The sequence below is a fragment of the Boleophthalmus pectinirostris genome, unplaced genomic scaffold (genome assembly GCF_026225935.1).
Source record: "Boleophthalmus pectinirostris isolate CB_2022bp ecotype Guang Dong unplaced genomic scaffold, ASM2622593v1 HiC_scaffold_2826, whole genome shotgun sequence".
Lineage (NCBI taxonomy): Eukaryota > Metazoa > Chordata > Actinopteri > Gobiiformes > Gobiidae > Boleophthalmus > Boleophthalmus pectinirostris.
The window spans coordinates 1809263-1831091 of NW_026571291.1; the positions used below are offsets into that span (position 1 = coordinate 1809263).

At 40.7% G+C, this 21829-nt stretch overlaps 1 protein-coding gene across 1 annotated transcript in view; it reads left to right on the forward strand.

The window, feature by feature from the left end:
- Positions 1-20934, forward strand: part of sbf1 (SET binding factor 1) — a 131243-nt gene extending 110309 nt beyond the window's left edge. The window contains exons 31-42 of the mRNA XM_055160034.1: positions 791-865; positions 4621-4793; positions 6249-6425; positions 7733-7834; positions 7937-8122; positions 9651-9768; positions 11217-11347; positions 12448-12792; positions 14109-14308; positions 15576-15663; positions 15785-15916; positions 18203-20934. Of these exons, the coding sequence (XP_055016009.1) occupies positions 791-865; positions 4621-4793; positions 6249-6425; positions 7733-7834; positions 7937-8122; positions 9651-9768; positions 11217-11347; positions 12448-12792; positions 14109-14308; positions 15576-15663; positions 15785-15916; positions 18203-18301 (1826 nt within the window). The 3' untranslated portion in view covers positions 18302-20934. The remainder of the gene's footprint in view (positions 1-790; positions 866-4620; positions 4794-6248; positions 6426-7732; positions 7835-7936; positions 8123-9650; positions 9769-11216; positions 11348-12447; positions 12793-14108; positions 14309-15575; positions 15664-15784; positions 15917-18202) is intronic.
- Positions 20935-21829: the final 895 nt, after the last annotated feature.

Genomic DNA, 21829 nt, shown 5'->3' on the forward strand with positions numbered 1-21829 from the left:
TACGATACATATTTCGATAAAGTGCCCTTTTGTTTCAATACAATATATTTCAAATCAATTCGATATGGTTCAATAAAAAATAAAGTCTAAATCACAGCTGTGATACTAAAAGTCTTTGTTAACCCACCTCTTGTGTAAAGTTCATATGAAACGCAAACATTTTAATCATCAAAGTGAAAATGTCAAATGTGTCACATAAACGAGTTTCCTTTTTCTAAACAAACAACAAAACTGTAGCTGTAACAAAATAATTTACTAAAATATACCAAAAAATACTCTTGGTGATATATCGATACAACAGCCCACAATATCAATACTGTATCATCACCTTAAACGATACGATATATTAATATTTTGATATTTTTACACACCCATACTAATAAAAAAGTGTTACTCAAACGTGTGTGAATGAAACAAAACACAACTCCAGGTCTGTTTTTGAGGCAGTAACAACATTCTAACTCGACTTAAAGCTCACAAGAGTCCATTTTGCGCAGTATAAGATCAGGGGGCAGACCCGGCACTAGAAAAGTTACATAATGAATCTTTAAATCAATGCAAAAAAAAATGTGTTTTGGAAATCACCGGTGTGTTTGACGTTGCATAGGGCTGGGTTATTTAACAAACCGACTTTTTTAGCCTCATTTGTCGTTGGTTCTAATAATATTTTCATACTTAGTCTTAATAATAATTGTAAATGTTGTAGTTAAAAACTGTGACCCAGCCCTTTGTGTGCGTGTGTCCTGCTCCGTCTGGTGCTGTGGTTAACGGTCTCTCTGTGTGACCTCAGCTCTGGGTCAAAGGGCGAAGGTCATCTCTCTGTCTCAGCCCAAAGTGTCGACAAAAGGCAAGAGCAGTCCGCGAGGTACAGTCCGACCCGCCCTCCTCCTGTCTTTAACCAATCAGACGCCTCTCTCCACAGTCAGCCCCCCCCCATCCTCTTCCTGTCTCTAACCAATCAGACGCCTCTCTCTACAGCGGCGTGCGGACTAATGGCCTGTTCCTGCTTCCTGCATGGACTGTCCGCTCTGTTTGTGTCCGTGGTTGATTCTTGTCTGTGGTAGTTTTAGATGTTGTGATGTTAAATGTTAAAGAGGGAGTATTGTGCTAAAACAAAAAAAAAACATTCTGGAGTTTTCTACCATGTCATAACGTTGTTCTTTCACCAAAAACATGCCTGAAGACGTTATTTTAGTGTAATTTAGAGTCTCTCCTGTGTCCTATTCAAACCCTCCTTACGTTTGGCTGTAAGATTCTGTACGAGGCTCCGCCCACAAGCCGACGTCACCTAAATCTTTCATGAATAAACAGAAGCATGTTACAAAACAATACACTACAACTTCACAAACCTGACACGATGAGCAGTAGTTCAGGGTGACCAGACGTACCCGGGACAGTCCAAGTTTTGTAGCCAGGCTGGCGCCACCTAGTGCCTCCGCTTAATTTAATTTCCCTCGATTGACTAGGTCAGGAATCAAAATACACTAGACCAAACATGTCCAAGCTATGTCCCCTTTCGGCTACAGTCGGCTTTTTCTTGGTCAATTGGGTCATTCGCGTGAATCTAAATGAAAATGAAATTCTTCTCCTTCGAGTTTAAATAGAAATAATAAATCCGAATTGAGGTTTACATGGAAAACACGTTAAATCATCTTTATTTAATTCCGCTCAATGTCTGGGGGTGGGGAACGTATTTATGTCGACCGGAAGAAAACACACACTTCAACTGCTCCCGGCTTTTCTGTCATCTCGGTTTGTCGTTAAGCTTGGAGATACGTTCATACAAACTGGGGAACAGCGTCCAAACCAGAGTCCTGAACCAGCGGGAGCAGCTCCGATTCAGGTCAGGGAGCGGTGTTAGGTGCGCTTTCCCCGGGAAGAGCCAAATGTGCGAGGACGGACCGCTCAGGACGACATATAACCAACTAAACGGGTTTCGCGCTTCTGTCTGGATGTTTTGCACCAGCTCAGTACCATCCGCACAGATCCCATAGGGACCGTTGGACTGAACCAGGACTAAACCAGGACTAAAACAGAACTGAACAGGACTAAACAGACTAAACCAGGACTAAACAGAGCTGAACCAGGACTGACTACTGAACCAGGACTAAACCAGGACTAAAACAGAACTGAACCAAGACTAAACCAGGACTAAACAAGACTAAACCAGAGCTGAACCAGGACTAAACTAGACTAAACCAGAGCTGAACCAGGACTAAACTAGGACTAAACCAGATCTAAACCAGGACCAAACCAGGACAAATCTTGGACTAGAACTTGGAAGCGCCTTGCAGACAGGCTGTCTCTTTTCACAATTTTATTTATACCAACATCCCAACCCGAGTGTGTCCCAGTTTAGAATTTTGAAAATCTGGTCACCCTACAATAGTTTCATTATCGGGATACATGCCGATTTTAATGTTACAGCGCTCTGAAGGGGGGGTGATTTAGCGCAGAGAGCAAAGAGAGGGGAAAACTCAGTGTCAAAAAATGAACCAAAAACTTTTTAAACATTTTCAATGTGGTGTTTTTGGTGAATTCAGCAAAACAATAAAAGGTACAACATGGTGATCTAAATCTGTGATGTTACAGTTCAAACCCCGTCGAAGTAAAATACTCCCTCTTTATCACAGTTTTTCAGAGCCCGTGTCTAGTGCATGGCTTTAGGTTTTAAATGTCGGTGATCTTTTCCAAACGGCCGCTTCTTCTACAGTCAGTGCTTCTGCTCTGTTACAACTGGAGTTTGTAACACAACAACTCGGCTGCTGTACCGTAAACGTTCTCATCTGTGACTGGACAAGAATTAGAGCATAACTGTTTTGTAGAATTATTTTTTACCAAGGAACTAGACCAGGACTAAATCAGGACTAGGCTGTGTTAAACTCAGGGTTTCCACGGTCATGGAAATCCTGGAAAAGTCATGGAATTTTAGTATCTCTTTCACGCAACTCCAGCGTTCTGTTAAGTTCTCATTATTCTATTAGGGTTCATTTCCAATGTCTGCACCTTTTGTTTAAAAGAGACGACAATAAATGACAGGATTTTGAATGTTAAAAAACTCAAATCCCAAACCATAAGGTGAGTGGAAAGAGTTAACATTTCATATTTAGCCCTAAAAGTCTGATCAATTCTACACATGGGTCTAGTCAAGTGGTAACGGAGGGAAACAGGGTCAGATTTTTGACATTCAAATGTCTCTTATTCAGAAACTAGAGGAACTATTGAAATAAGTAAAGTATCAGAATGTAGGAAAGAGTTACACTCCAACAGGGTCAAGTTAAACCTGTGATATTCTTTCAAGTTGTTGACAAAAAATTTAAAAACTCATGTCGGTAACGGAGGGAATGAAATATGCAGCACTTTTTGGTCAATAAATCCAAACAGTGATAACTCTTGGTTCTCACTTACATATCCTTAACAAACTGGTTTGAATATTTGCTTCATATAGTTTTCTACCATATGGTACAAGATTAGGTTGAAAAACCTCTTACTTTTTGACTCATGAGATTTTTTATTAAGAAAGTTCATGGTAACGGAGGGAAAAGTAACGGAGGGAAAATTGTACAAACAAGTAGAAGGTGCAGGATTTTACATCATTTGTCACTTTTTTCCTTCTGAATACTTTAATATTACTTCAAAATGAAAGGAAACTATTTCTATAAAATATGTCAGTCCTTCCAAGCAAATTTTTATCATTTTAAATACATTTTTTTAAAAAAAAAATCCATGTACCTTCATCAACAGTTCAAAGATGGAATAACACAAGATATGATGAAATACATCCATTTATTTACATGATTTTGGGGTCTTTGAAATTTGGGAAATAATTTTTGTTCCATGTTTCATACATGGTCTGTTTAAAACATATGGAACTTTAGAACCAAAAATGGTACAGAAAAAAGGTCAACAGTTTCATAAACTAGAGTACATATGTATCTGTTCAATACATTTTTATATCAGATGAATTAACTTGAATTTTTGGCCTTGTTTGTTTACTTCTGCTTGACCGGGTTCTATGGTAAGAATCAGGACTAAATAAGGACTAGAACAGAACCAAACCAAATAACTACATTAGAACTAAACCAGGATTAAACCCAGGAAGACTGCTGAAGGTAACACCACTTACCTTAGCAACACTGTCAATCAAACCTGCCTAAGAAAGCGTTTATATCTTACTTCAGAGACAAAATAATGAAATAAAAACACCAGGATCATGTAGAGCGGGTTAATACAAACATTTTCAGACTAAAATGAGGCGTTTGACAGCAGCAGTTATAGAGAGAGGTCTTTTTTTATTAAATAAACACAAGGTTGCGCATGTTTTAGTGAACTTCAATCTGTATTTGGTGCAGTCCAGTCCAGTCTCTGTCTCTGTCTCTGTCTCTGTCTCTGTCTCTGTCTCTGTCTCTGTCTCTGTCTCTGTCTCTGTCTCTGTCTCTGTCTCTGTCTCTGTCTCTGTCTGTCTCTGTCTCTGTCTCTGTCTCTGTCTCTGTCTCTGTCTCTGTCTCTGTGTCTCTGTCTCTGTCTCTGTCTCTGTCTCTGTCTCTGTCTCTGTCTCCGTCACATCTCCGTCTCTCCGTCAGTATCTGTGGCTTTAACCCTCGTCTCTGTGTCTTCCAGGTAAATGGGGCAGTATCCGGGGCAGTGGGCGACTCAGCGCGTATAACCCGGACGTGGGCACTCGTCTGGCGGGCAAAGAGTCTCCGCAGCCCAACGGAGCTCTGACCGAAGCGCTGTTCCTCCGCCAGCAGAGGGCGTTCCTCTACATCATCGGGGACAAGGCTCAGCTCAAGGTCTGTGCACTTCAGAATAATAATAATAAAAGTAATAATAACACACCGGACTTTTCACTACACGCTAAAGGCTTTTTTTTTTTACATTCATTCACTCCACACTTGATTGGCAATTGTGTTGTATTTCAAACTTTTATCAATAGAAAGTAAAAGATTCCAGACAAAAGTAAGGTAGAAGATAAAGATTAAAAGATTTAAAACCACAATGGTGATTAAAAAAACAAAAACATTAAAGCTATAGAAAAATATAAATCATTAACCCTTCCATCCTTTATATAACTGTGCAGAACTTTCCAAAAATAAGATAGAAACTAGAAAAGCTGAGAACTGTGGCTTCCTGATCATATTTCCGGCTTTATCCTACGTCACACACATGCTGCGAGATGATGTAGGGAAAACGAGTGTCCAGTAGGTTGCTTTACACCAAACACATGCGCTCCAACCATTTTGATCAGCCCAAACTTTGCCAAAGAGTGTAGAGAGTCAAAATGAATCCATGTGTCATTCATTCATTCGTTTTTCAAAATAAAACAAAAAATAAGAAAATGAAAAAACAACTGTTTTCTTCATTATTTGGCTCCAAAACCAAAATGAAAAAACAGATAATGATTAGTTTTTTCAGTTTATGTGACTTGAAAAGTCTAACTTTTTCCCTTTCCACACAGTAGATTTTTTAAAGCATATATATATACATACATATATATACATACATATATATATATACATACATACATACATACATACATACATATACATACATACATTACATACATACATATACATACATATACATACATATATATACATACATACATACATATATATATATATATATATATATATACATACATATATATATATATATATATATATATATATATATATATATATATATATATATACATATATATATATATATATATATATATATATATATATATATATATATATATACATATACATATATGTATATATATATGGTAAATGGTAAATGGTCACATTTTTCTATAGCGCTTTTCCACCTTCAAGGCACTCAAAGCGCTTTACAACAAGGAACCACTCACCCATTCACACACACATTCACACACCAGTGTACGCAGACACTGTGGGCAAGGTGGGTTAAGTGTCTTGCCCAAGGACACAACGGCAGCATTCATCTGTGGGAGCTGGAATCACACCAGCCAACCTGTGGGTCAGTGGATCTGACCACTCACACACACACACACACACACACACACACACACACACACACACACACACACACACACACACTAAAATCATTACTTTGCTTTTGTGGTTTCAATAATTATATTTTCTCATGTTCACTTTCTATCTCCTGTGTGTGTGTGTGTGTGTGTGTGTGTGTGTGTGTGTGTGTGTGTGTGTGTGTGTGTGTGTGTGTGTGTGTGTGTGTGTGTGTGTGTGTCTGTTTGTGTGTGTGTTTGTCGTCATCAGGGGGGTAAGCAGGACTCGTTCCAGCAGTGGGAGGTGGTGCCCATCGAGGTGTGTGACGTTCGACAGGTGAAGAACAGTTTTAAGAAGCTGATGAAGGCCTGTGTGCCGAGCTCCTCCTCCACAGACCCAAACATGAGCTTCCTGCGCAGCCTGGAGGACTCCGAGTGGATGAGTCTGGTACTGCACCTTTACTCACTCTGTCATAACTAGGACTGGGCTAAAATAACAAATATTAATCACATTAATGTTGTGAGTTCATGTGATTAATCATGATTAATCACATGTTATACGCAAAAACAATTAATGAATTCAAAAGTAGCATATAGTGACTTTTACTGGAAATGTAAACAAAAGTGCCACATCTGTTGTGCAAACAAAAAATATTATTATTTAACCAGGAAAAAGTCTCATTGAAATTAAAAATCTCTTTTTCCAGAGCGTCCTGGCCAAGAGGCCACAAAACTACAGTTACAAAACATATAAAAACATACATACAAAACATTCAGTATAACAGAACAATCAACACAAATTCAAAGACTGTTAAAACAATTACACCCTGAGGAGTCCAGATCTCTGTTTTTAAAATCTGTTCGAAAGATTTTAAGGAGACCAGCTCCTTTCTTTTCTTTTCATTTCTTTCTACGGGAGCAGGACACTAGTCTGTAAAGTCCATGTTTATTCTTCTTCCTTTGGAGAATCTCACTCAAAAAAGAATCAGTTTCATTTCAGTTTGTCAATTCCTAGAGTTTGACTTAATGAACTGAACTGAAAAGTAAAGTTCATGTGATCAGCAGCAGGAAAATAAAATGTTCAGTGTAAATCTCAACTGAAAAAATCAAATACAAAACTGAAATGTAATTCCACTGCCAGAGCTTTAATGTTTCCTGTTTAATATAAAAATGAAAATCTCAGTCAAAAACAGCAAAAAACAGAAACAAAACACACAACCAGGAAACACTTTAGTGCAGTTTGTCAGTTCCTAGAAGCTCTTGGTCCCTACACGCTGTTATGTGTGTGTGAAGCGACGGCTCGGACACGTTGTGTCTCTTGTGGTCGGCCCAAGGCTTGTTCCACTTGTTTCAGTGAATAATTTGCATCATCAGAGTGTGTTGCATTTCGGTGATAGTTCAGGCTCATGAAACTCCGGTGACAGTGTTACGCTGTGTCGACTGCACCGTCTGGAAGAACTTTAAAATGAAAATAGTCATGTAAAAGTTCTTTACCCTTCTCCATGTTTGTTTATCCCACTTTATTTCTCTCTGTTTTCTGTGACGCCGCAGCAGAAACACTCTAGACTCACTCACGATGGACTTTTTCAAAATAAAACCCAGTGAGCAACAGACGTTTACAGTAAAAGAAATAATAAAAACTGCTTTAAGGGGAAAAAAATAATTGTCAGCGATAACGAATTAAATAGTTAAAGCAAAAATAACGGCTCTAATCATAACTTCTCTCATAACCGTGGTGTCTGTGTCCGTGTGCAGCTGCACAGGGTCCTGCAGGTGTCTGTGCTGGTGGTGGAGCTTTTAGACGCTGGTTCCTCTGTGATGGTGAGCCTGGAGGACGGCTGGGACGTGACCACGCAGGTACAGACACACACACACACACACACACACACACACACACACACACACTGACACTGAACGCCCTCTCCCGGCCTCCGCTGCATTACCGCGTCTCTCCTGCAGGTGGTGTCGCTGGTGCAGCTGCTCTCGGACCCGTATTACCGCACTCTGGACGGGTTCCGGCTGCTGGTGGAGAAGGACTGGCTGTCGTTCGGACATCGCTTCAGTCACAGAGGAGCTCAGACTCTGGCGTCTCAGAGCAGCGGCTTCACTCCGGTGTTTCTGCAGTTCCTCGACTGTGTGCATCAGGTCAGAGCCACGAAGTCTTCACAGGACTTTTTCCATATTTATTTTTTTTTTTTTTTTTCATTTTTTAAGTGGTATGAAAAAGACAAATACAATATAATATGTTTGATGTTTGTTTGGTGCACACACATGAATATTTATTACAACCAATTGCAAGAAAAACAAAATGAAGCATCAAACAAAAATCTGGTCTTATAGTTTTGATAAATTCAGTTCACCGTTTCTATTTGTTCTTAAATTTGTCTTGTTGCAGTTTTACACTAAGAGTAATTCTCTCCATCTTAAAAATATCATAAGCATAAGTCTCACACTATTCATCCGGTGTTGGTATTTGTGAATTAAGCCATTTTCTGGTTATAATTTTACTCCAGCTGCACTCAAAATCTGGAACAGGTATTTAACTTTATTTTCTGGCTCCACCAGTATTTAGGAAGGAGTTTTACAGACAGAGAACAGTTTCTCTGATAAACACTCAGGAGTCCTCTCACTGATTTGGGCTTTTATTGAAGAGCTGATTATAAAACTGTAACATAAAAAAATAAATGCGTATTACAATTATTTTTCACGTTTAAATGAACATAGAATAAGAAAAGCCACATAAAACAATGTAGAGCAGCTTAATATGAGAAAATGTTTTTGTTTACATCCAGCTTTTCCACGTGTGCAGTGGCTTGTCAGTAAAAGTCAGTGGATCATCTCATCTCATTTGTGTTGACAGTTGTGTTGCTTTTGTCATGAGAAAACTCGTCTTATTTTGAAGTAGGTTTTGTATTTAATAGTTTTGACATGACTTCATCATCTTACTCTAAGTCACTGAATGTTGAGGTCAAAAAACGTTACTTTGAAGAGTTAAAATTCGCCGATAACTGTTGATGTTGATGTTGACTTGTTGATACAGACGCTTTTTGCCAAAATGCCTGCCACCCCGGACGTGACATCATTGTGTTTTCTTGTATATAATTCAATATATGCATAACAAGAGCTTAACATTAGCTGGATATTAGTGGAAATTCTTGTATTTTAATGTAAATTTCAACTGTAAAACAAATTAAAGTGCCCCACATGAGTCCACAGAGTGAGTTAACATCTTAAAACATTACAATAATTACAGACAGATATTTTCATGGGCCAAATGACAGTTTACAAGGTTTAACTTTCTGACAAGTGACTGAACTGTTGCAAAGTCTGGAACAATATGGCAGCTCTGAGTGGACAAAACAGATCAACTCATAACAGAAACATTTATTTTATTTATGTATTTATTTATTTATTTAATGAGACAGGGACAGTGCACAATTTACATGAACCTGAACAGGAGAGATGTTTTGTTCCAGGTTGTAGCACCAGAGCTCATTTCCACCTGTCGTCTTTGAGCAGGTTCATTGATTAATTGTGTTTAATCGACCTTGACTATCAGCTGTTCTGGTTATCAACATGTTTCTCCGCTGGGAGCAGAACACTTTATGTTAAATAAAAAAATGTATTTCCATTTTAAAGATTTTAAACCCTGTTGCCGTCCGTCCCTCCTCAGATCCACCTGCAGTTCCCCATGGAGTTTGAGTTCAGTCAGTATTACCTCAAGTTTCTGGCCTATCACTACGTCTCCAACCGCTTCAGGACGTTTCTGCTGGACTCAGACTACGAGCTGGGCGCACCTGTACCTGACCGCACCTGGCACCTGTAACCTGCACCTGTCATACGCACCTGTCATACACACCTGTCAAAAACACCTGTCATACACACCTGCTGTCATCGCACCTGTCACCTGCACCTGTCAACACCTGCACCTGTCATACACACCTGTCAACACCTGCACCTGTCAAACACACCTGTCAACGCACCTGCACCTGTCAAACACACCTGTGTCATCACCTGTCAAACGCACCTGTCATACACACCTGTCAAACACACCTGTCAAACACACCTGTCACCTGTCAAACGCACCTGCACCTGTCATACGCACCTGTCACACCTGTCAAACACCTGTCAACACCTGTCAACGCACCTGCACCTGTCACAAAACACCTGTCAACGCACCTGTCATACACACCTGTCATACACCTGTCAAACACCTGTCAAACGCACCTGTCATACACACCTGTCATACGCACCTGTCAAACGCACCTGTCACACCTGTCATACGCACCTGTCAAACGCACCTGTCAAACACACCTGCACCTGTCAAACGCACCTGTCATACGCACCTGTCATACACCTGTCAAACGCACCTGTCATAAACACCTGTCAAATGCACCTGTCATACACACCTGTCAAACACACCTGTCACATGACACACCTGTCAACACTGTCAAAACACACCTGTCAAATGTACAACGAAACACCTACACCTGTTCATACGTCACAAACCTGTACACCTGCATACACACTGTCAAACACACCTGTCAACAAGCCACGCACCTGTCAAAACACGCTGTCAAACTGCACACTCAAACACCTGTTGCACCTGTCAACAACACCTGTCCTGAAAAACACCACACTGTCATACATGCAACACCTGTCACACCTGTCATACCCTGTCCTGTCAACCTGCACCTGACCTGTCAAAACACCTGTCCACGCACCTGTCATACACCTGTCACACCTGTCAAACGCACCTGTCAACACACCTGTCAACACCTGTCAAAACACTGTCAACTCACCTGTCAAACACACTGTCTGTCAAAACACTGTCTGTACGCACCTGTTACATGCACACTGTCAAACCACACCTGTCATCACACACCTGTCACAGTCAAAACAAAGGATTAAGCTGGAATTTTGGTCTTAAAGTTTGTTTTATTGTAAGATTTAATAAACAAATTCCACTTTTTTCCCATTTTTGGTCAAGAAATGATTATTTGACAAAGGCAAATTTAAGAAAACGCCTTTATTTTGTTTAAATAATGTTTAAAGTGTCAGAAAATGTCATTAGTATTAGTTTTAGAACACTCTGCTTTCTGTACCTTTTCAATCTATTTTTCTACTATTGGTGTAAAACTATAATTTATTTTACATCAAGTCTTATCCCAGCAAATAAAAGTCTGTCCTGGTGAACGGTCAAGTCAGATGTTTGTGTTTTGTGCTGTGTTTTTCGCAGGAGTGTTGTACGAGGAGAAGGGAGACCGGCGGCCTCCTCAGGTCTGTAAGTCGGTGTGGGATTACATCGACCGACTCAACAAGAAAACTCCAGTCTTCTACAACTACATGTTCGCACCAGAGGACGACGAGGTGAAAACTGAAATATACTGAAATATACTGAAATATACTGAAACATACTGCTGCTGCAAGTGTCGATAGAGCGGAGGAGGAGAGGAGAGAAGCAGAGGAGAAGGTCAGAAGATCAGAGGAGACAGTCAGAGAAACAGGAACAGAGGAGAGGGTCAGAGGAGCAGAGGAGAGGAGAAGTTTAGAAGCACATAGGAGAGGTTTGAAGAGCAGAGGAGAAGGTCAGAGGAGGAGAGGCCAGAAAAACAGGAGCAGAGGAGAAGGTCAGAGGAGAGGAGAGGGTCAGGTGAGCAGAAGCAGAGGAGAGGAGGAGAAGATCAGAAGATCAGAGGAGAGGTTAGAAGATCAGAGGAGAAGTTAGAAGAGCAGAGGAGAAGTTAGAAGAGCAGAGGAGAAGTTCAGAGGAGGAAAGGAGCAGAGGAGAAGGTCAGAGCGTCAGAAGAGCAGAGGAGAGGAACAGAATATCAGAGGGGAAGGTCAGAGGAACAGAGGAGAAGAGGAACAGAGGAGATCAGAGGGTCAGAGGAGGGGGTGGGGGAACAGAGGAGATGGTCAGAAGATCATAGGAACAGAAGACAGGGTTAGAGGAACAGAGGAGAGGAGAAGATCAGAAGAACAGAGGAGAAGGTCAGAAGAACAGAGGAGAAGGTCAGAAGAACAGAGTAGAGGGGCAGAGGAGCAGAGGGTCAGAGGAGAGGGTCAGAAAAGCAGAGGAGAAGGTGAGAAGAGCAGAGGAGAAGGTCAGAGGAGCAGAGGAGAAGGTCAAAGATCAGGAGAGGAAGGTAAGAGGAGAGGAGAGGAGGAGAGGAGAGGGTCAGAAGATCAAAGGAGAAGGTCAGAGGAGAGGAGCAGAGGGTCACAGGAGGAGAGGAGATTGTCAGAGGAACAGAGGAGAGGTTAGAAGAGCAGAGGGTCAGAGGAGAAGAGGAGATGTTATTTCTCACTGAAGCTTTTTGTTCACAATGGACAATAAAACCAGTTCTGATTTATTTTTATGGTGTGGAAAGACCAAGCACAGCTTCATCTCCACGGAGACCAAAAGGTGTGAGAAAGGTTCCGTAGTGCGCCTTTAACTGTTGCTCTTGTATCTGTTCCTCGGTCAGGTTCTGCGTCCGTACACGTTCATCTCTAACCTGAAGGTGTGGGACTTCTACACGGAGGAGACTCTGTCCGAGGGGCCGCCGTACGACTGGGAGCTCCGCCCGCAGAGACCAGACAAAGTCCAGGACGAGAACCCGGACAAGACCGAGTCCGGACCCAAGTCCCTGCGGCGCGTGGTCTGGCCCTGCTACGACAGTCTGAGCAAAGTCCTGCCAGACTCCATCAGCAAACTGCTCCAGGACCTGCAGAGTCTGGAGACGGAGCTCGGAGTGAACCCCGAGAAGTGGAAGGACACGTGGGACAAACTGAAGGCGGCGCAGAGACAAGACGGAAAACTGGAGAGCAAGGTGAGGAAGGAGAGGAGGAGAGAGGGAAGAGGGAAGACTGGAGAGGAAAGTGAGGAAGGACGGAGGAGAAAAGAGAAGAAAGAGAAGAGGGAAAACTGGAGAGCAAGGTGAGGAAAGAGGGAGGAGAAAAGACTGGAGAGCAAGGTGAGGAAGGACGGAGAGGGGGAAGAGAGGAGGGAAGACTGGAGAGGAAAGTGAGGAAGGAAGGAGAGAGAGAAGAGAGAGAGAAGAGACTGAGGAAAGAAAAGAGAAGAAAGGAGGGACAACTGGAGAGCAAGGTGAGGAGAGAGAGAGGGAAGAGAGGAGGGAAGACTGGAGGGCAAGGTGAGGAGAGAGGGAGGAGGAAAGAGAGGAGGGAAGAGGAAGACCTTAGAGCAAGGTGAGGAGAGAGGAGGGAAGAATGGAGAGCAAGGAGAGAGGGGGAGGAGAGTAGAGGGAAGACTGGAGAGAAAGTTGAAGAGGGAGAAAGGAAAAAGAGGAGGGAAAACTGGAGAGCAAGGTGAGGAGAGAGAGAGGAGGAAAGAAAGAGAAAACAGGAGCAAGAGGCAGGATAATATAATGGATCTGTACACTGTATTTGACCCTCGTTGTGTCTTTTGACACTTCACCCACTTTGACTTTGTATAAACATCGTTGTGAGAGATGGAATGATTGGCAACCTCACTTGTGCCAGTCTGCCCCGGGGCGGCTGTGGCTACAGTTGTATTTTACCAAGTAGAGTGAATGAATAATGTAAAAAAAAATCTAGTAAACTTTTTTCATCAAGGGCCACATTTCTAAACACAAATGAAGCAGAGGGACGATCGAGGGCCGTAGACTGGTGCTCAGTGCAGTGAATAACTGAAATATGTGCAGGTTTAACACGTTAGAATGAACCATCATCTTTATTCAGGCTAAGATCATTAAAACCAAACACTAAATATTAAATATCGGCTTTATCAAGGTAGATTTTCAAAAAACTTGAAGTAAAAAGTTCATTTTTAATTGATGCAAGGTCATTTTAGGCCAGTTCACCTGGAAGCCTGAGGGCCAAGAAAAATTTGTCTGAGGGCCGCATTTGGCCCACGGACCATAGTTTGGACATGCCTGATCTAGATACAAGAGGCTAAAACTGAGAGATAATTATAAATCGTTTTCATGTGTTTATTAAAAGCAGTATAAGAAAATAAAAAGTACATACAATACTTTTGAATGTAAAGTGTCCAAGGATAGAATGAGTGGACATTTAACTTGCCCCAGGGCAGCTACGACCACAGAAGCGCAGATATTTCCCCTGATATTTGTGTGTCACGTGTCTGTTGTGTCTCTGTCCTCAGCCGTCCTTCTCCAGCTCTCTGCTCATGTCGTCCAACCTGGGCCACCAGAGGCGCTGTCAGACGGTTTACCTGCAGGACAGCCCCTCCTCCCTCACGCTGGGCTTAGACTGCGAAGCCTCCGCCACCTCCACCCCCACCCAAGGGCGACAGAGCACCAGCGCCCTCTACAGCCAGTTCCAGAGCAGCGAGAGCGAGAACAGGTGACCAGAAAACAAACAAACAAACTCAAAATCTGTGGAGAATAAAGACGAGCTGCTCTGATGAGGCGTCTGCTCTGTCCTGTTTGCTCACATCAAAACTACAAAGGAGTTTTAATTATTTACTTATTTTTTGAACTTTTATTACCACAAATCAGTTCACATCAGCAGTGTCCTGAGACCGGCCTTCACACAATTTACACTTCACACTTTTTTCCCTCTTCCCCCTTTCAAGAAGAAGAAAAGAAAAAAAAATAGTAAAAATGTATATATATAAAAAAAAGGGATGTTAGGGCATAAGTGTCTTATTTTAAAAAGTGAATATTAGGCCCCACCTCTTTTCAAAAGTCGGCACCTCGAGCTGTAGTCGAGCCGTTAAAATCTGTGTGTCATTCGCTCATTTGTTTTTCAATATAAAAACAAAAATAAGAAAATGAAAAAACAACTAGTTTCTTCATTATTTGGCTCCAAAACCAAAAAGGAAAAAAACTGTTTCAGTTTCAGTTTTCGATTTTGTGTTTAAATGAAAAATGGAAAAAACGGATAACGGCCGTGTCACTGAAGTGAAGCACATCTCCACTCACCACTCTTGGCTCCGTCTCCACATCCACACGTTCCTTTCAACGGACTGAACCACAAAACACCACGACCAAAAACCTCGTCCTTCTCCTTCTCAATCTCCTCCTTAAAACAAGTAAGTTGTTCATGTTCTGGCTCCGGTACGAGAGGAACTTTAAAATCTCCAGGTGCTCGATGCTGCGTCCATGTTTGGACAACTTCTGTAAACACAGAGACGCTCGCTGCGGTTGACGTCGTCGTGTCTCCAGTGTCACATGTGGGACACTTTTGGACCGTTTAATGTTCACACTGGAGTCACATACAAGTCACATTTAACTGGAAATGTAAATTACCTCATAAAAACATCGGATTTCACAAACAAAATTGGAATTGAGCGTTAAGCCCTGCAGTCTGAACGTAGCCTAAGACTACATTTCGTAATAAAAGTTTTCAGCGGGGTTCTAAAGAATTTTATTTTGACCTTCAAACTCCTTCCAAATTTGACTTTCCCTCCTCTGTGACAACCAGAACAAACACTCCTCCAGGTATCATCATCCAGAGTCACATTCATTTCCATTTCCCACTGTTGTTTTATATGATTTGTGTTACCAGACGGAAAACACGGTACTTCAAATAACTGACTGACTGTGATCAAGCCTCTCTCCGCCCAGCGCTACGACTTTTAATTTTACTACAATATTTTTCTTCTCAGGAGTTTTGAAGGAATCCTGTTTAAGAAAGGAGCTCTGCTGAAGCCGTGGAGACCGCGATGGTTCGTCCTGGACAAAACAAAACACCAGGTCAGACTCTAAAACGACTTCAGAATCACGTCATTTAAACGAGTGATGTCATATAAAGTCATATAAGAGTGATGGGACAGTGTACGTGTTTACTGTAGTACTTATACTGTGTGTGTTTCAGCTGCGTTACTACGAGGCGCGTCAGGATAAGGAGTGTAAAGGCGTGATCGATCTCGCCGAGGTGGAGACGGTTGTCGTGGCGACGCCGACGATGGGAGCGCCCAAAAACGTGGAGGAGAAAGCCTTTTTCGACGTGAGTGTCTGAGGGGGTCGTGGAAAGTGTCTCACTGTGTCTTTATTCATTCACTTCAAACTCTGTGGTGGTAAAGTACGACTGAAGCCACAGCTGCCCCGGGACAGACTGATGGAGTGAGGCTGAAATAGAAATATAAGTCACACCAGCCAAAAATGTGAAATGAAGAAGAAAAACTCATATATAAGTGGCACCTGAATATAAGTCAGAGAACAACAGACGTTTATCTCAGTGTGATTAAATAAGTTCTGATGTTAAATGAACATTAGTGAGTTTGATTCGTCTTAATGACCCGTGTGTGTAAATGACGAGAACAAACGTCTCAAACTTCAGTAGCCGCACATCCGCTCAGACCTGATCCACACACCTGTCCCCGCCCCCTGAGACTCTGAAATCTGCTGAAATCCTCCAAGACACTGACTCACAGGACTAGAGCGCCCTCTTGTGGCTGTCAGTGTTTCAGGAAACACCAAACCATGAAAAAAAGTGCGACTTATTATCTGAAAAATACAGTAATACATTTTAATGTTTAACTCTCCTCAGATCTAAATTCTACAGGTTTTTAAACTTTTTAGTAAAAATTAAGCAAGACTTTTAAATTTCCAGGGCTGGAATTTCTTTTAGTTTGCTTTTCTCTTACAGAAGTTTCAGAACTGAATTTGAGCTTTACACAAAACTGTGTGTGTAGATCAGGAGTCAAACTCAAACTGACAGAGGCCAAAATTAAAAACTGGGACTAAGTCATGAGCCAAATATTTATCGATAAATTTCAACAAGATCTGCATGTTTTCTCTTCTTTTGAGATTTGTAATGTTAAATTACATATTTATTACTTATAAAAATTATTATTATAATTATAAATTAATAAAAAATTATAATAACATTTTACATAAATAATGTCTCTATAGTCGATCTGTGTGCGGCGAACAGCTCTAATACTGATTTATATGATCTCACAGCCAAATATAATTATATCGTGGGCCAAATTTGACATGTCTGATTTAAAGTAAAACCTCAAAATCTAAATTCTGCAGAAATGGTGAGTGTCTATAACAACAGGCAGGTAAGGTCCACTTTGTCTCTGTAGGTAAATTTGTCCTCTTGGTTCAGTCAAGTGGTTAACGGAGGGAAACAGGGGCAGATTTTTGACATTCAAATGTCTCTTATTCAGAAACTAGAGGAACTATTGAAATAAGTAAAGTATCAGAATGTAGGAAAGAGTTACACTCCAACAGGGTCAAGTTAAACCTGTGATATTCTTTCAAGTTGTTGACAAAAAATTTAAAAACTCATGTCGGTAACGGAGGGAATGAAATATGCAGCACTTTTTTGGCAATAAATCCAAACAGTGATAACTCTTGGTTCTCACTTACATATCCTTAACAAACTGGTTTGAATATTTGCTTCATATAGTTTTCTACCATATGGTACAAGATTAGGTTGAAAAACCTCTTACTTTTTGACTCATGAGATTTTTTTATTAAGAAAGGTCATGGTAACGGAGGGAAAAGTAACGGAGGGAAAATTGTACAAACAAGTAGAAGGTGCAGGATTTTACATCATTTGTCACTTTTTTCTTCTGAAAACTTTAATATTACTTCAAAATGAAAGGAAACTATTTCTTTAAAATATGTCAGTCTTTCCAAGCAAATTTTTATCATTTTAAATACTTTTTTTTTTTTTTAAATCCTGTCCCTTCATCAACAGTTCAAAGATGGAATAACACAAGATATGATGAAATACATCCATTTATTTACATGATTTTCAGGTCTTTGAAATTTGGGAAATAATTTTTGTTCCATGTTTCATACATGGTCTGTTTAAAACATATGGAACTTTAGAACCAAAAATGGTACAGAAAAAAGGTCAACAGTTTGATAAACTAGAGTACATATGTATCTGTTCAATACATTTTTATATCAGATGCATGAACTTGAGTTTTTGGCCTTGTTGTTTACTTCTGCTGGACCGGGCCTCTCTGCATTTGACCCGTCCTTCAGTGTCTCTGGGTTAAACCTGTCAGGAGCAGTGGGACCATCTCCAGATCTTGGTCTAGTTTGGTGTCCAGACCAAGACCAGAACCAAGATCTGGAGATGGAGGATTTGACCTTTGTACTTGTTTTTTCTCCATTGAAATCCCTTTATTTTCTTCAATCTTTGGCTCCAGTTACCCTAATTCCACAATCTAGGACACATTTTAAAGAGCCCGTGTCTCTCTCGTCTTCATCATGTTTTAAAATAATCCGTACAGTTGATCTAATGTGTTTCTGATGTTGTGTTTTCCAGTTGAAGACGACGCGGCGCGTGTATAACTTCTGTGCACAGGACTCTTTCCTGGCGTCTCAGTGGATCGAGGCCATTCAGAACTGTCTCTCTGACGCGTGAAAAACAAAAGGACTTCACCCACGAAGCCGAAATACGAGACCGACAGACTCTGAGAAGCTTCGAGCCACGAGCGACGCCGCGACTCTTCAGTGTTTCAGACAAAAGACGAGGGAAAGTCGACAAAAAGAAACGTTTAATATGGACCACGCAGGGTTTGTCCAGATCCTCCAGCTGACACCGAGAAAACGAGGGAGGAATGACGGATAGACGCCGAAACGGAGGAGGACGAGGAGGAGGACGAGGACGAGGAGGAGGAGGAGAGATGTTGATGGACCAAACACGATGCCTCTGAACTGCCTGTGTGCGTTTTTGAAATGAGGAGGTGCGAAACCAGGACCAAGATCGAGCGCTGCGATTGGTTTAGAAAAGGTGAAAGTGTTTGGTTTGGAGGAGACGGGAGCAAAGGTCAAATGTGAATCAAAACCAGGACTAAACCGGGACTAAACCAGGACTAGATTACGTTCAGTTTGTTGTAAAGAAGACCTATTCTTGGACTAAACCAGGACTAAAGCAGGAGTAAACCAGAAGTGTGTCTCAAAGAAAATATCAGGCTTAATTTCGGATTAAATTGGGTCCAAACCAGGTCTAAACCAGGTCTAAACCAGGTCTAGATTTCTTTACAGTGCAAGTGTATCTCAAAGATGATGTCAGACTTTACCTTGGACTAAACCAGGTCTAAACCGAGGACTAAACCTGGACTAAAGCAGTGGAAGTGAGTCTGAAAGAAGTTAACAGACCTAACCTCAAACTAAACCAGGACTAAACCTGGACTAAACCAGAAGTGTGTCTCAAAGAAAACCTCAGACTTAACCAGGTCCAAACTAGGTCCAAACCAGGTCTAAACCAGGTCTAAACCAGGTGTAGATTTCTTTCAGTCCAAGTTTATCTCAAAGAAGATACTGGACCTTGGCCTAAACCAGGTCTAAAGTAGGTCCAAACTAGGTCCAAACCAGGTCTAAACTCGGTCCAAAACTGGACTAAATCAGTGCAAGTGAATCTGAAATAAGATACCAGACCTAAACCTCAAACTAAACCAGGACTAAACCTGGACTAAACCAGGATCTTCTCACTGCAAGACTCTTGAATAAACCCGGACTCCATCAGGACTCGGACTCCTGCAGATCTTGAGCCTTTTCATGGACCAAAAATAACTTTGAACAGTTTAAATTTTCTGTGTATTTTCATGTTTGACGTGAGGCTCCCGTCTGCTCCTCCAAACCTGTTTCACGTGGAGCTCAACAGCGCCCCCTGTGCCCAAACCTAACACCCCCTCGCTCACTTTCCCCACAGACTTTTACAAAGATTCACATTTCTAAAGTTTAAAACACTGACAGTTTCTCAAATACTGACAATTTATAACGTTTACATTGTAGATTTTTTAAAAGTCATCACTTTTATTCTGCTCAAATTACCTCAAAGCTGAAATATTTTTTTCGATTACAAATAATGACATTCAGACATAATTTTTAATCGCAATTAATTTAAAAATTACTTAAACCTTTTTACAGGCAAGTTTTCACAACAAAATTTACCACAAAAATGCAGAAGTTTTTCACTTTTAAACCTGATTTTGAAATTAAAATTCACAGAAATTTTGTATTTTTTTGCCATTTTTAATTTAATAAAAATTGCAGTATTATATATTATCAAGACGTTTATTACATCTTAAAGCTTCACTGCGTAACTTTTCTGGTGGAGGGTCTGCCGGCCGCTCGTCTCCATGGAGATGACTCATCCAGCTTTGCCTGAAATGTTCCACAGTGTGACCCCCGAACCCGCGTGTCCCGCATGTGTTTATGATCACGAACACGCACACGGGGGTCGCCTCTCCGCAGATCTGAACCGTAACCTGCTCGCCTGCTCGTCATAGCAACAGTCCTCCGTCAGAAAAGTTCCACAGTGCAGCTTTAATATGAATCTGGTCTCTGTTCTAATGTGGTTTCCTCGTCACAAACAGAACCGGAGTTGTGTTTTTTTTGTTTCGTTCTCACACGTTTAACTCACAAACCTGCAGATTCAGACCGAGAAAACACTCTGTTCCACCTCGTGATGTCATCTGGTGATACAGGGAGTAGGGTCGGGTATTAAGAAGTTGTCGATACGATACATGAGTGAAAAATCCCCAGGAAGAATCCACGGCAAAAAGGGAAATGATACAGTATCGATATCGTGGGCTGCTGTATCGATATATCGCCAAGAGGATTTGTAGGTTTATTTTACGAAATTATTTTGTGTAAGAGCTACAAATGTGTTGACACCTTCACCGTTTTGAGTTTTTCATCTTAACTTTGCACAAACTTTAATATTTTAAAAGTTTAATAAGACTTTTAGTATCAGAGCCATGATTTAGTCTTTGTTTTTTACTGAACCGTATCGAATCGTATTGAATGGAAAGCTCAGTGTATTGAAAAGTATCGTATCGTATCGTGGTCAGAGAAGTTTCCACCAGCGTCTGACCAGAACTGAAGAAGCAGCTTGGACGACCTGAGAAACGTTTCCAACCAAATAAATTTTTGTCCAGTCGAGAAATTGAATATTCCCTTTCCCATGATCCGATACAGACGTCGATACACAGGCCACGATACGATACCTTTCAATACACTGAGCTTTCGATTCAATATGATTCGATACTGTTCAGTAAAAAACAAAGACTAAATCGTGGCTCTGATTACTAAAAGTCTTTGTTAAACTTTTAAACCAGGAGAGTCAAACTCAGAGGCCAAAATTTAAAACTGGGTCAAAGTCGTGGGTCAAACTAAATATTTATTAAAAAGTTTCAACATCATCTGCATGTTTTCTCTTCTTTCGAGATCTGTAATGTTAAACCTTTTCTTACTAAAATAAATGTTTAATAATAGTTTTGCTTAAACATTGAATCCAGAACAAACAAAATACAAAATAACAAAATTTTAAATAAATAATGTTTCTATAGTCGATCTGTAGTTGGCAGCTCTAATACATTTATTTGTTCTATATGATTTCACGGCCAAATATAATTATATCACAGGCCAAATTTTGCCCTTGGGCCTGAGTTTGACACGTCTGATTTAAAATATTAAAGTTTGTGCAAATTTAAGATGAAAAACACCAATTTTACTCAAAACTGTGAAAATGTCGACACATTTGTAGCTTTTACACAAATTAATTTAGTCAAATATATGCGATATCGATAGAGCAGCCCACGATATCGATACTGTATCATTAAATTAAACGATCTGATATTTCGATATTTCAATATTTTTGCACAGCCCTAACAGGAAGTGCTCCACTGTGTTTTTAAACTCCACACACCTTCAACTAGAATCATTTGGATCATTTTAGAGCTGGAATTGACGATCTCGACTGAACTAAATTAAGGTAAAAGGAGCACTTCATGACATCACAGAGTGGAACAGAGCGTTTTGAGCTTTGGAGATGTAGACAGACTAAAAATAAAGCAGGAATTAACTCAAACATGAATGAAACAAAACACAAGTCCAGGTCTGTTTGTGACGAGGAAACAACATTATAAAGTTCATTCTGCGTAAG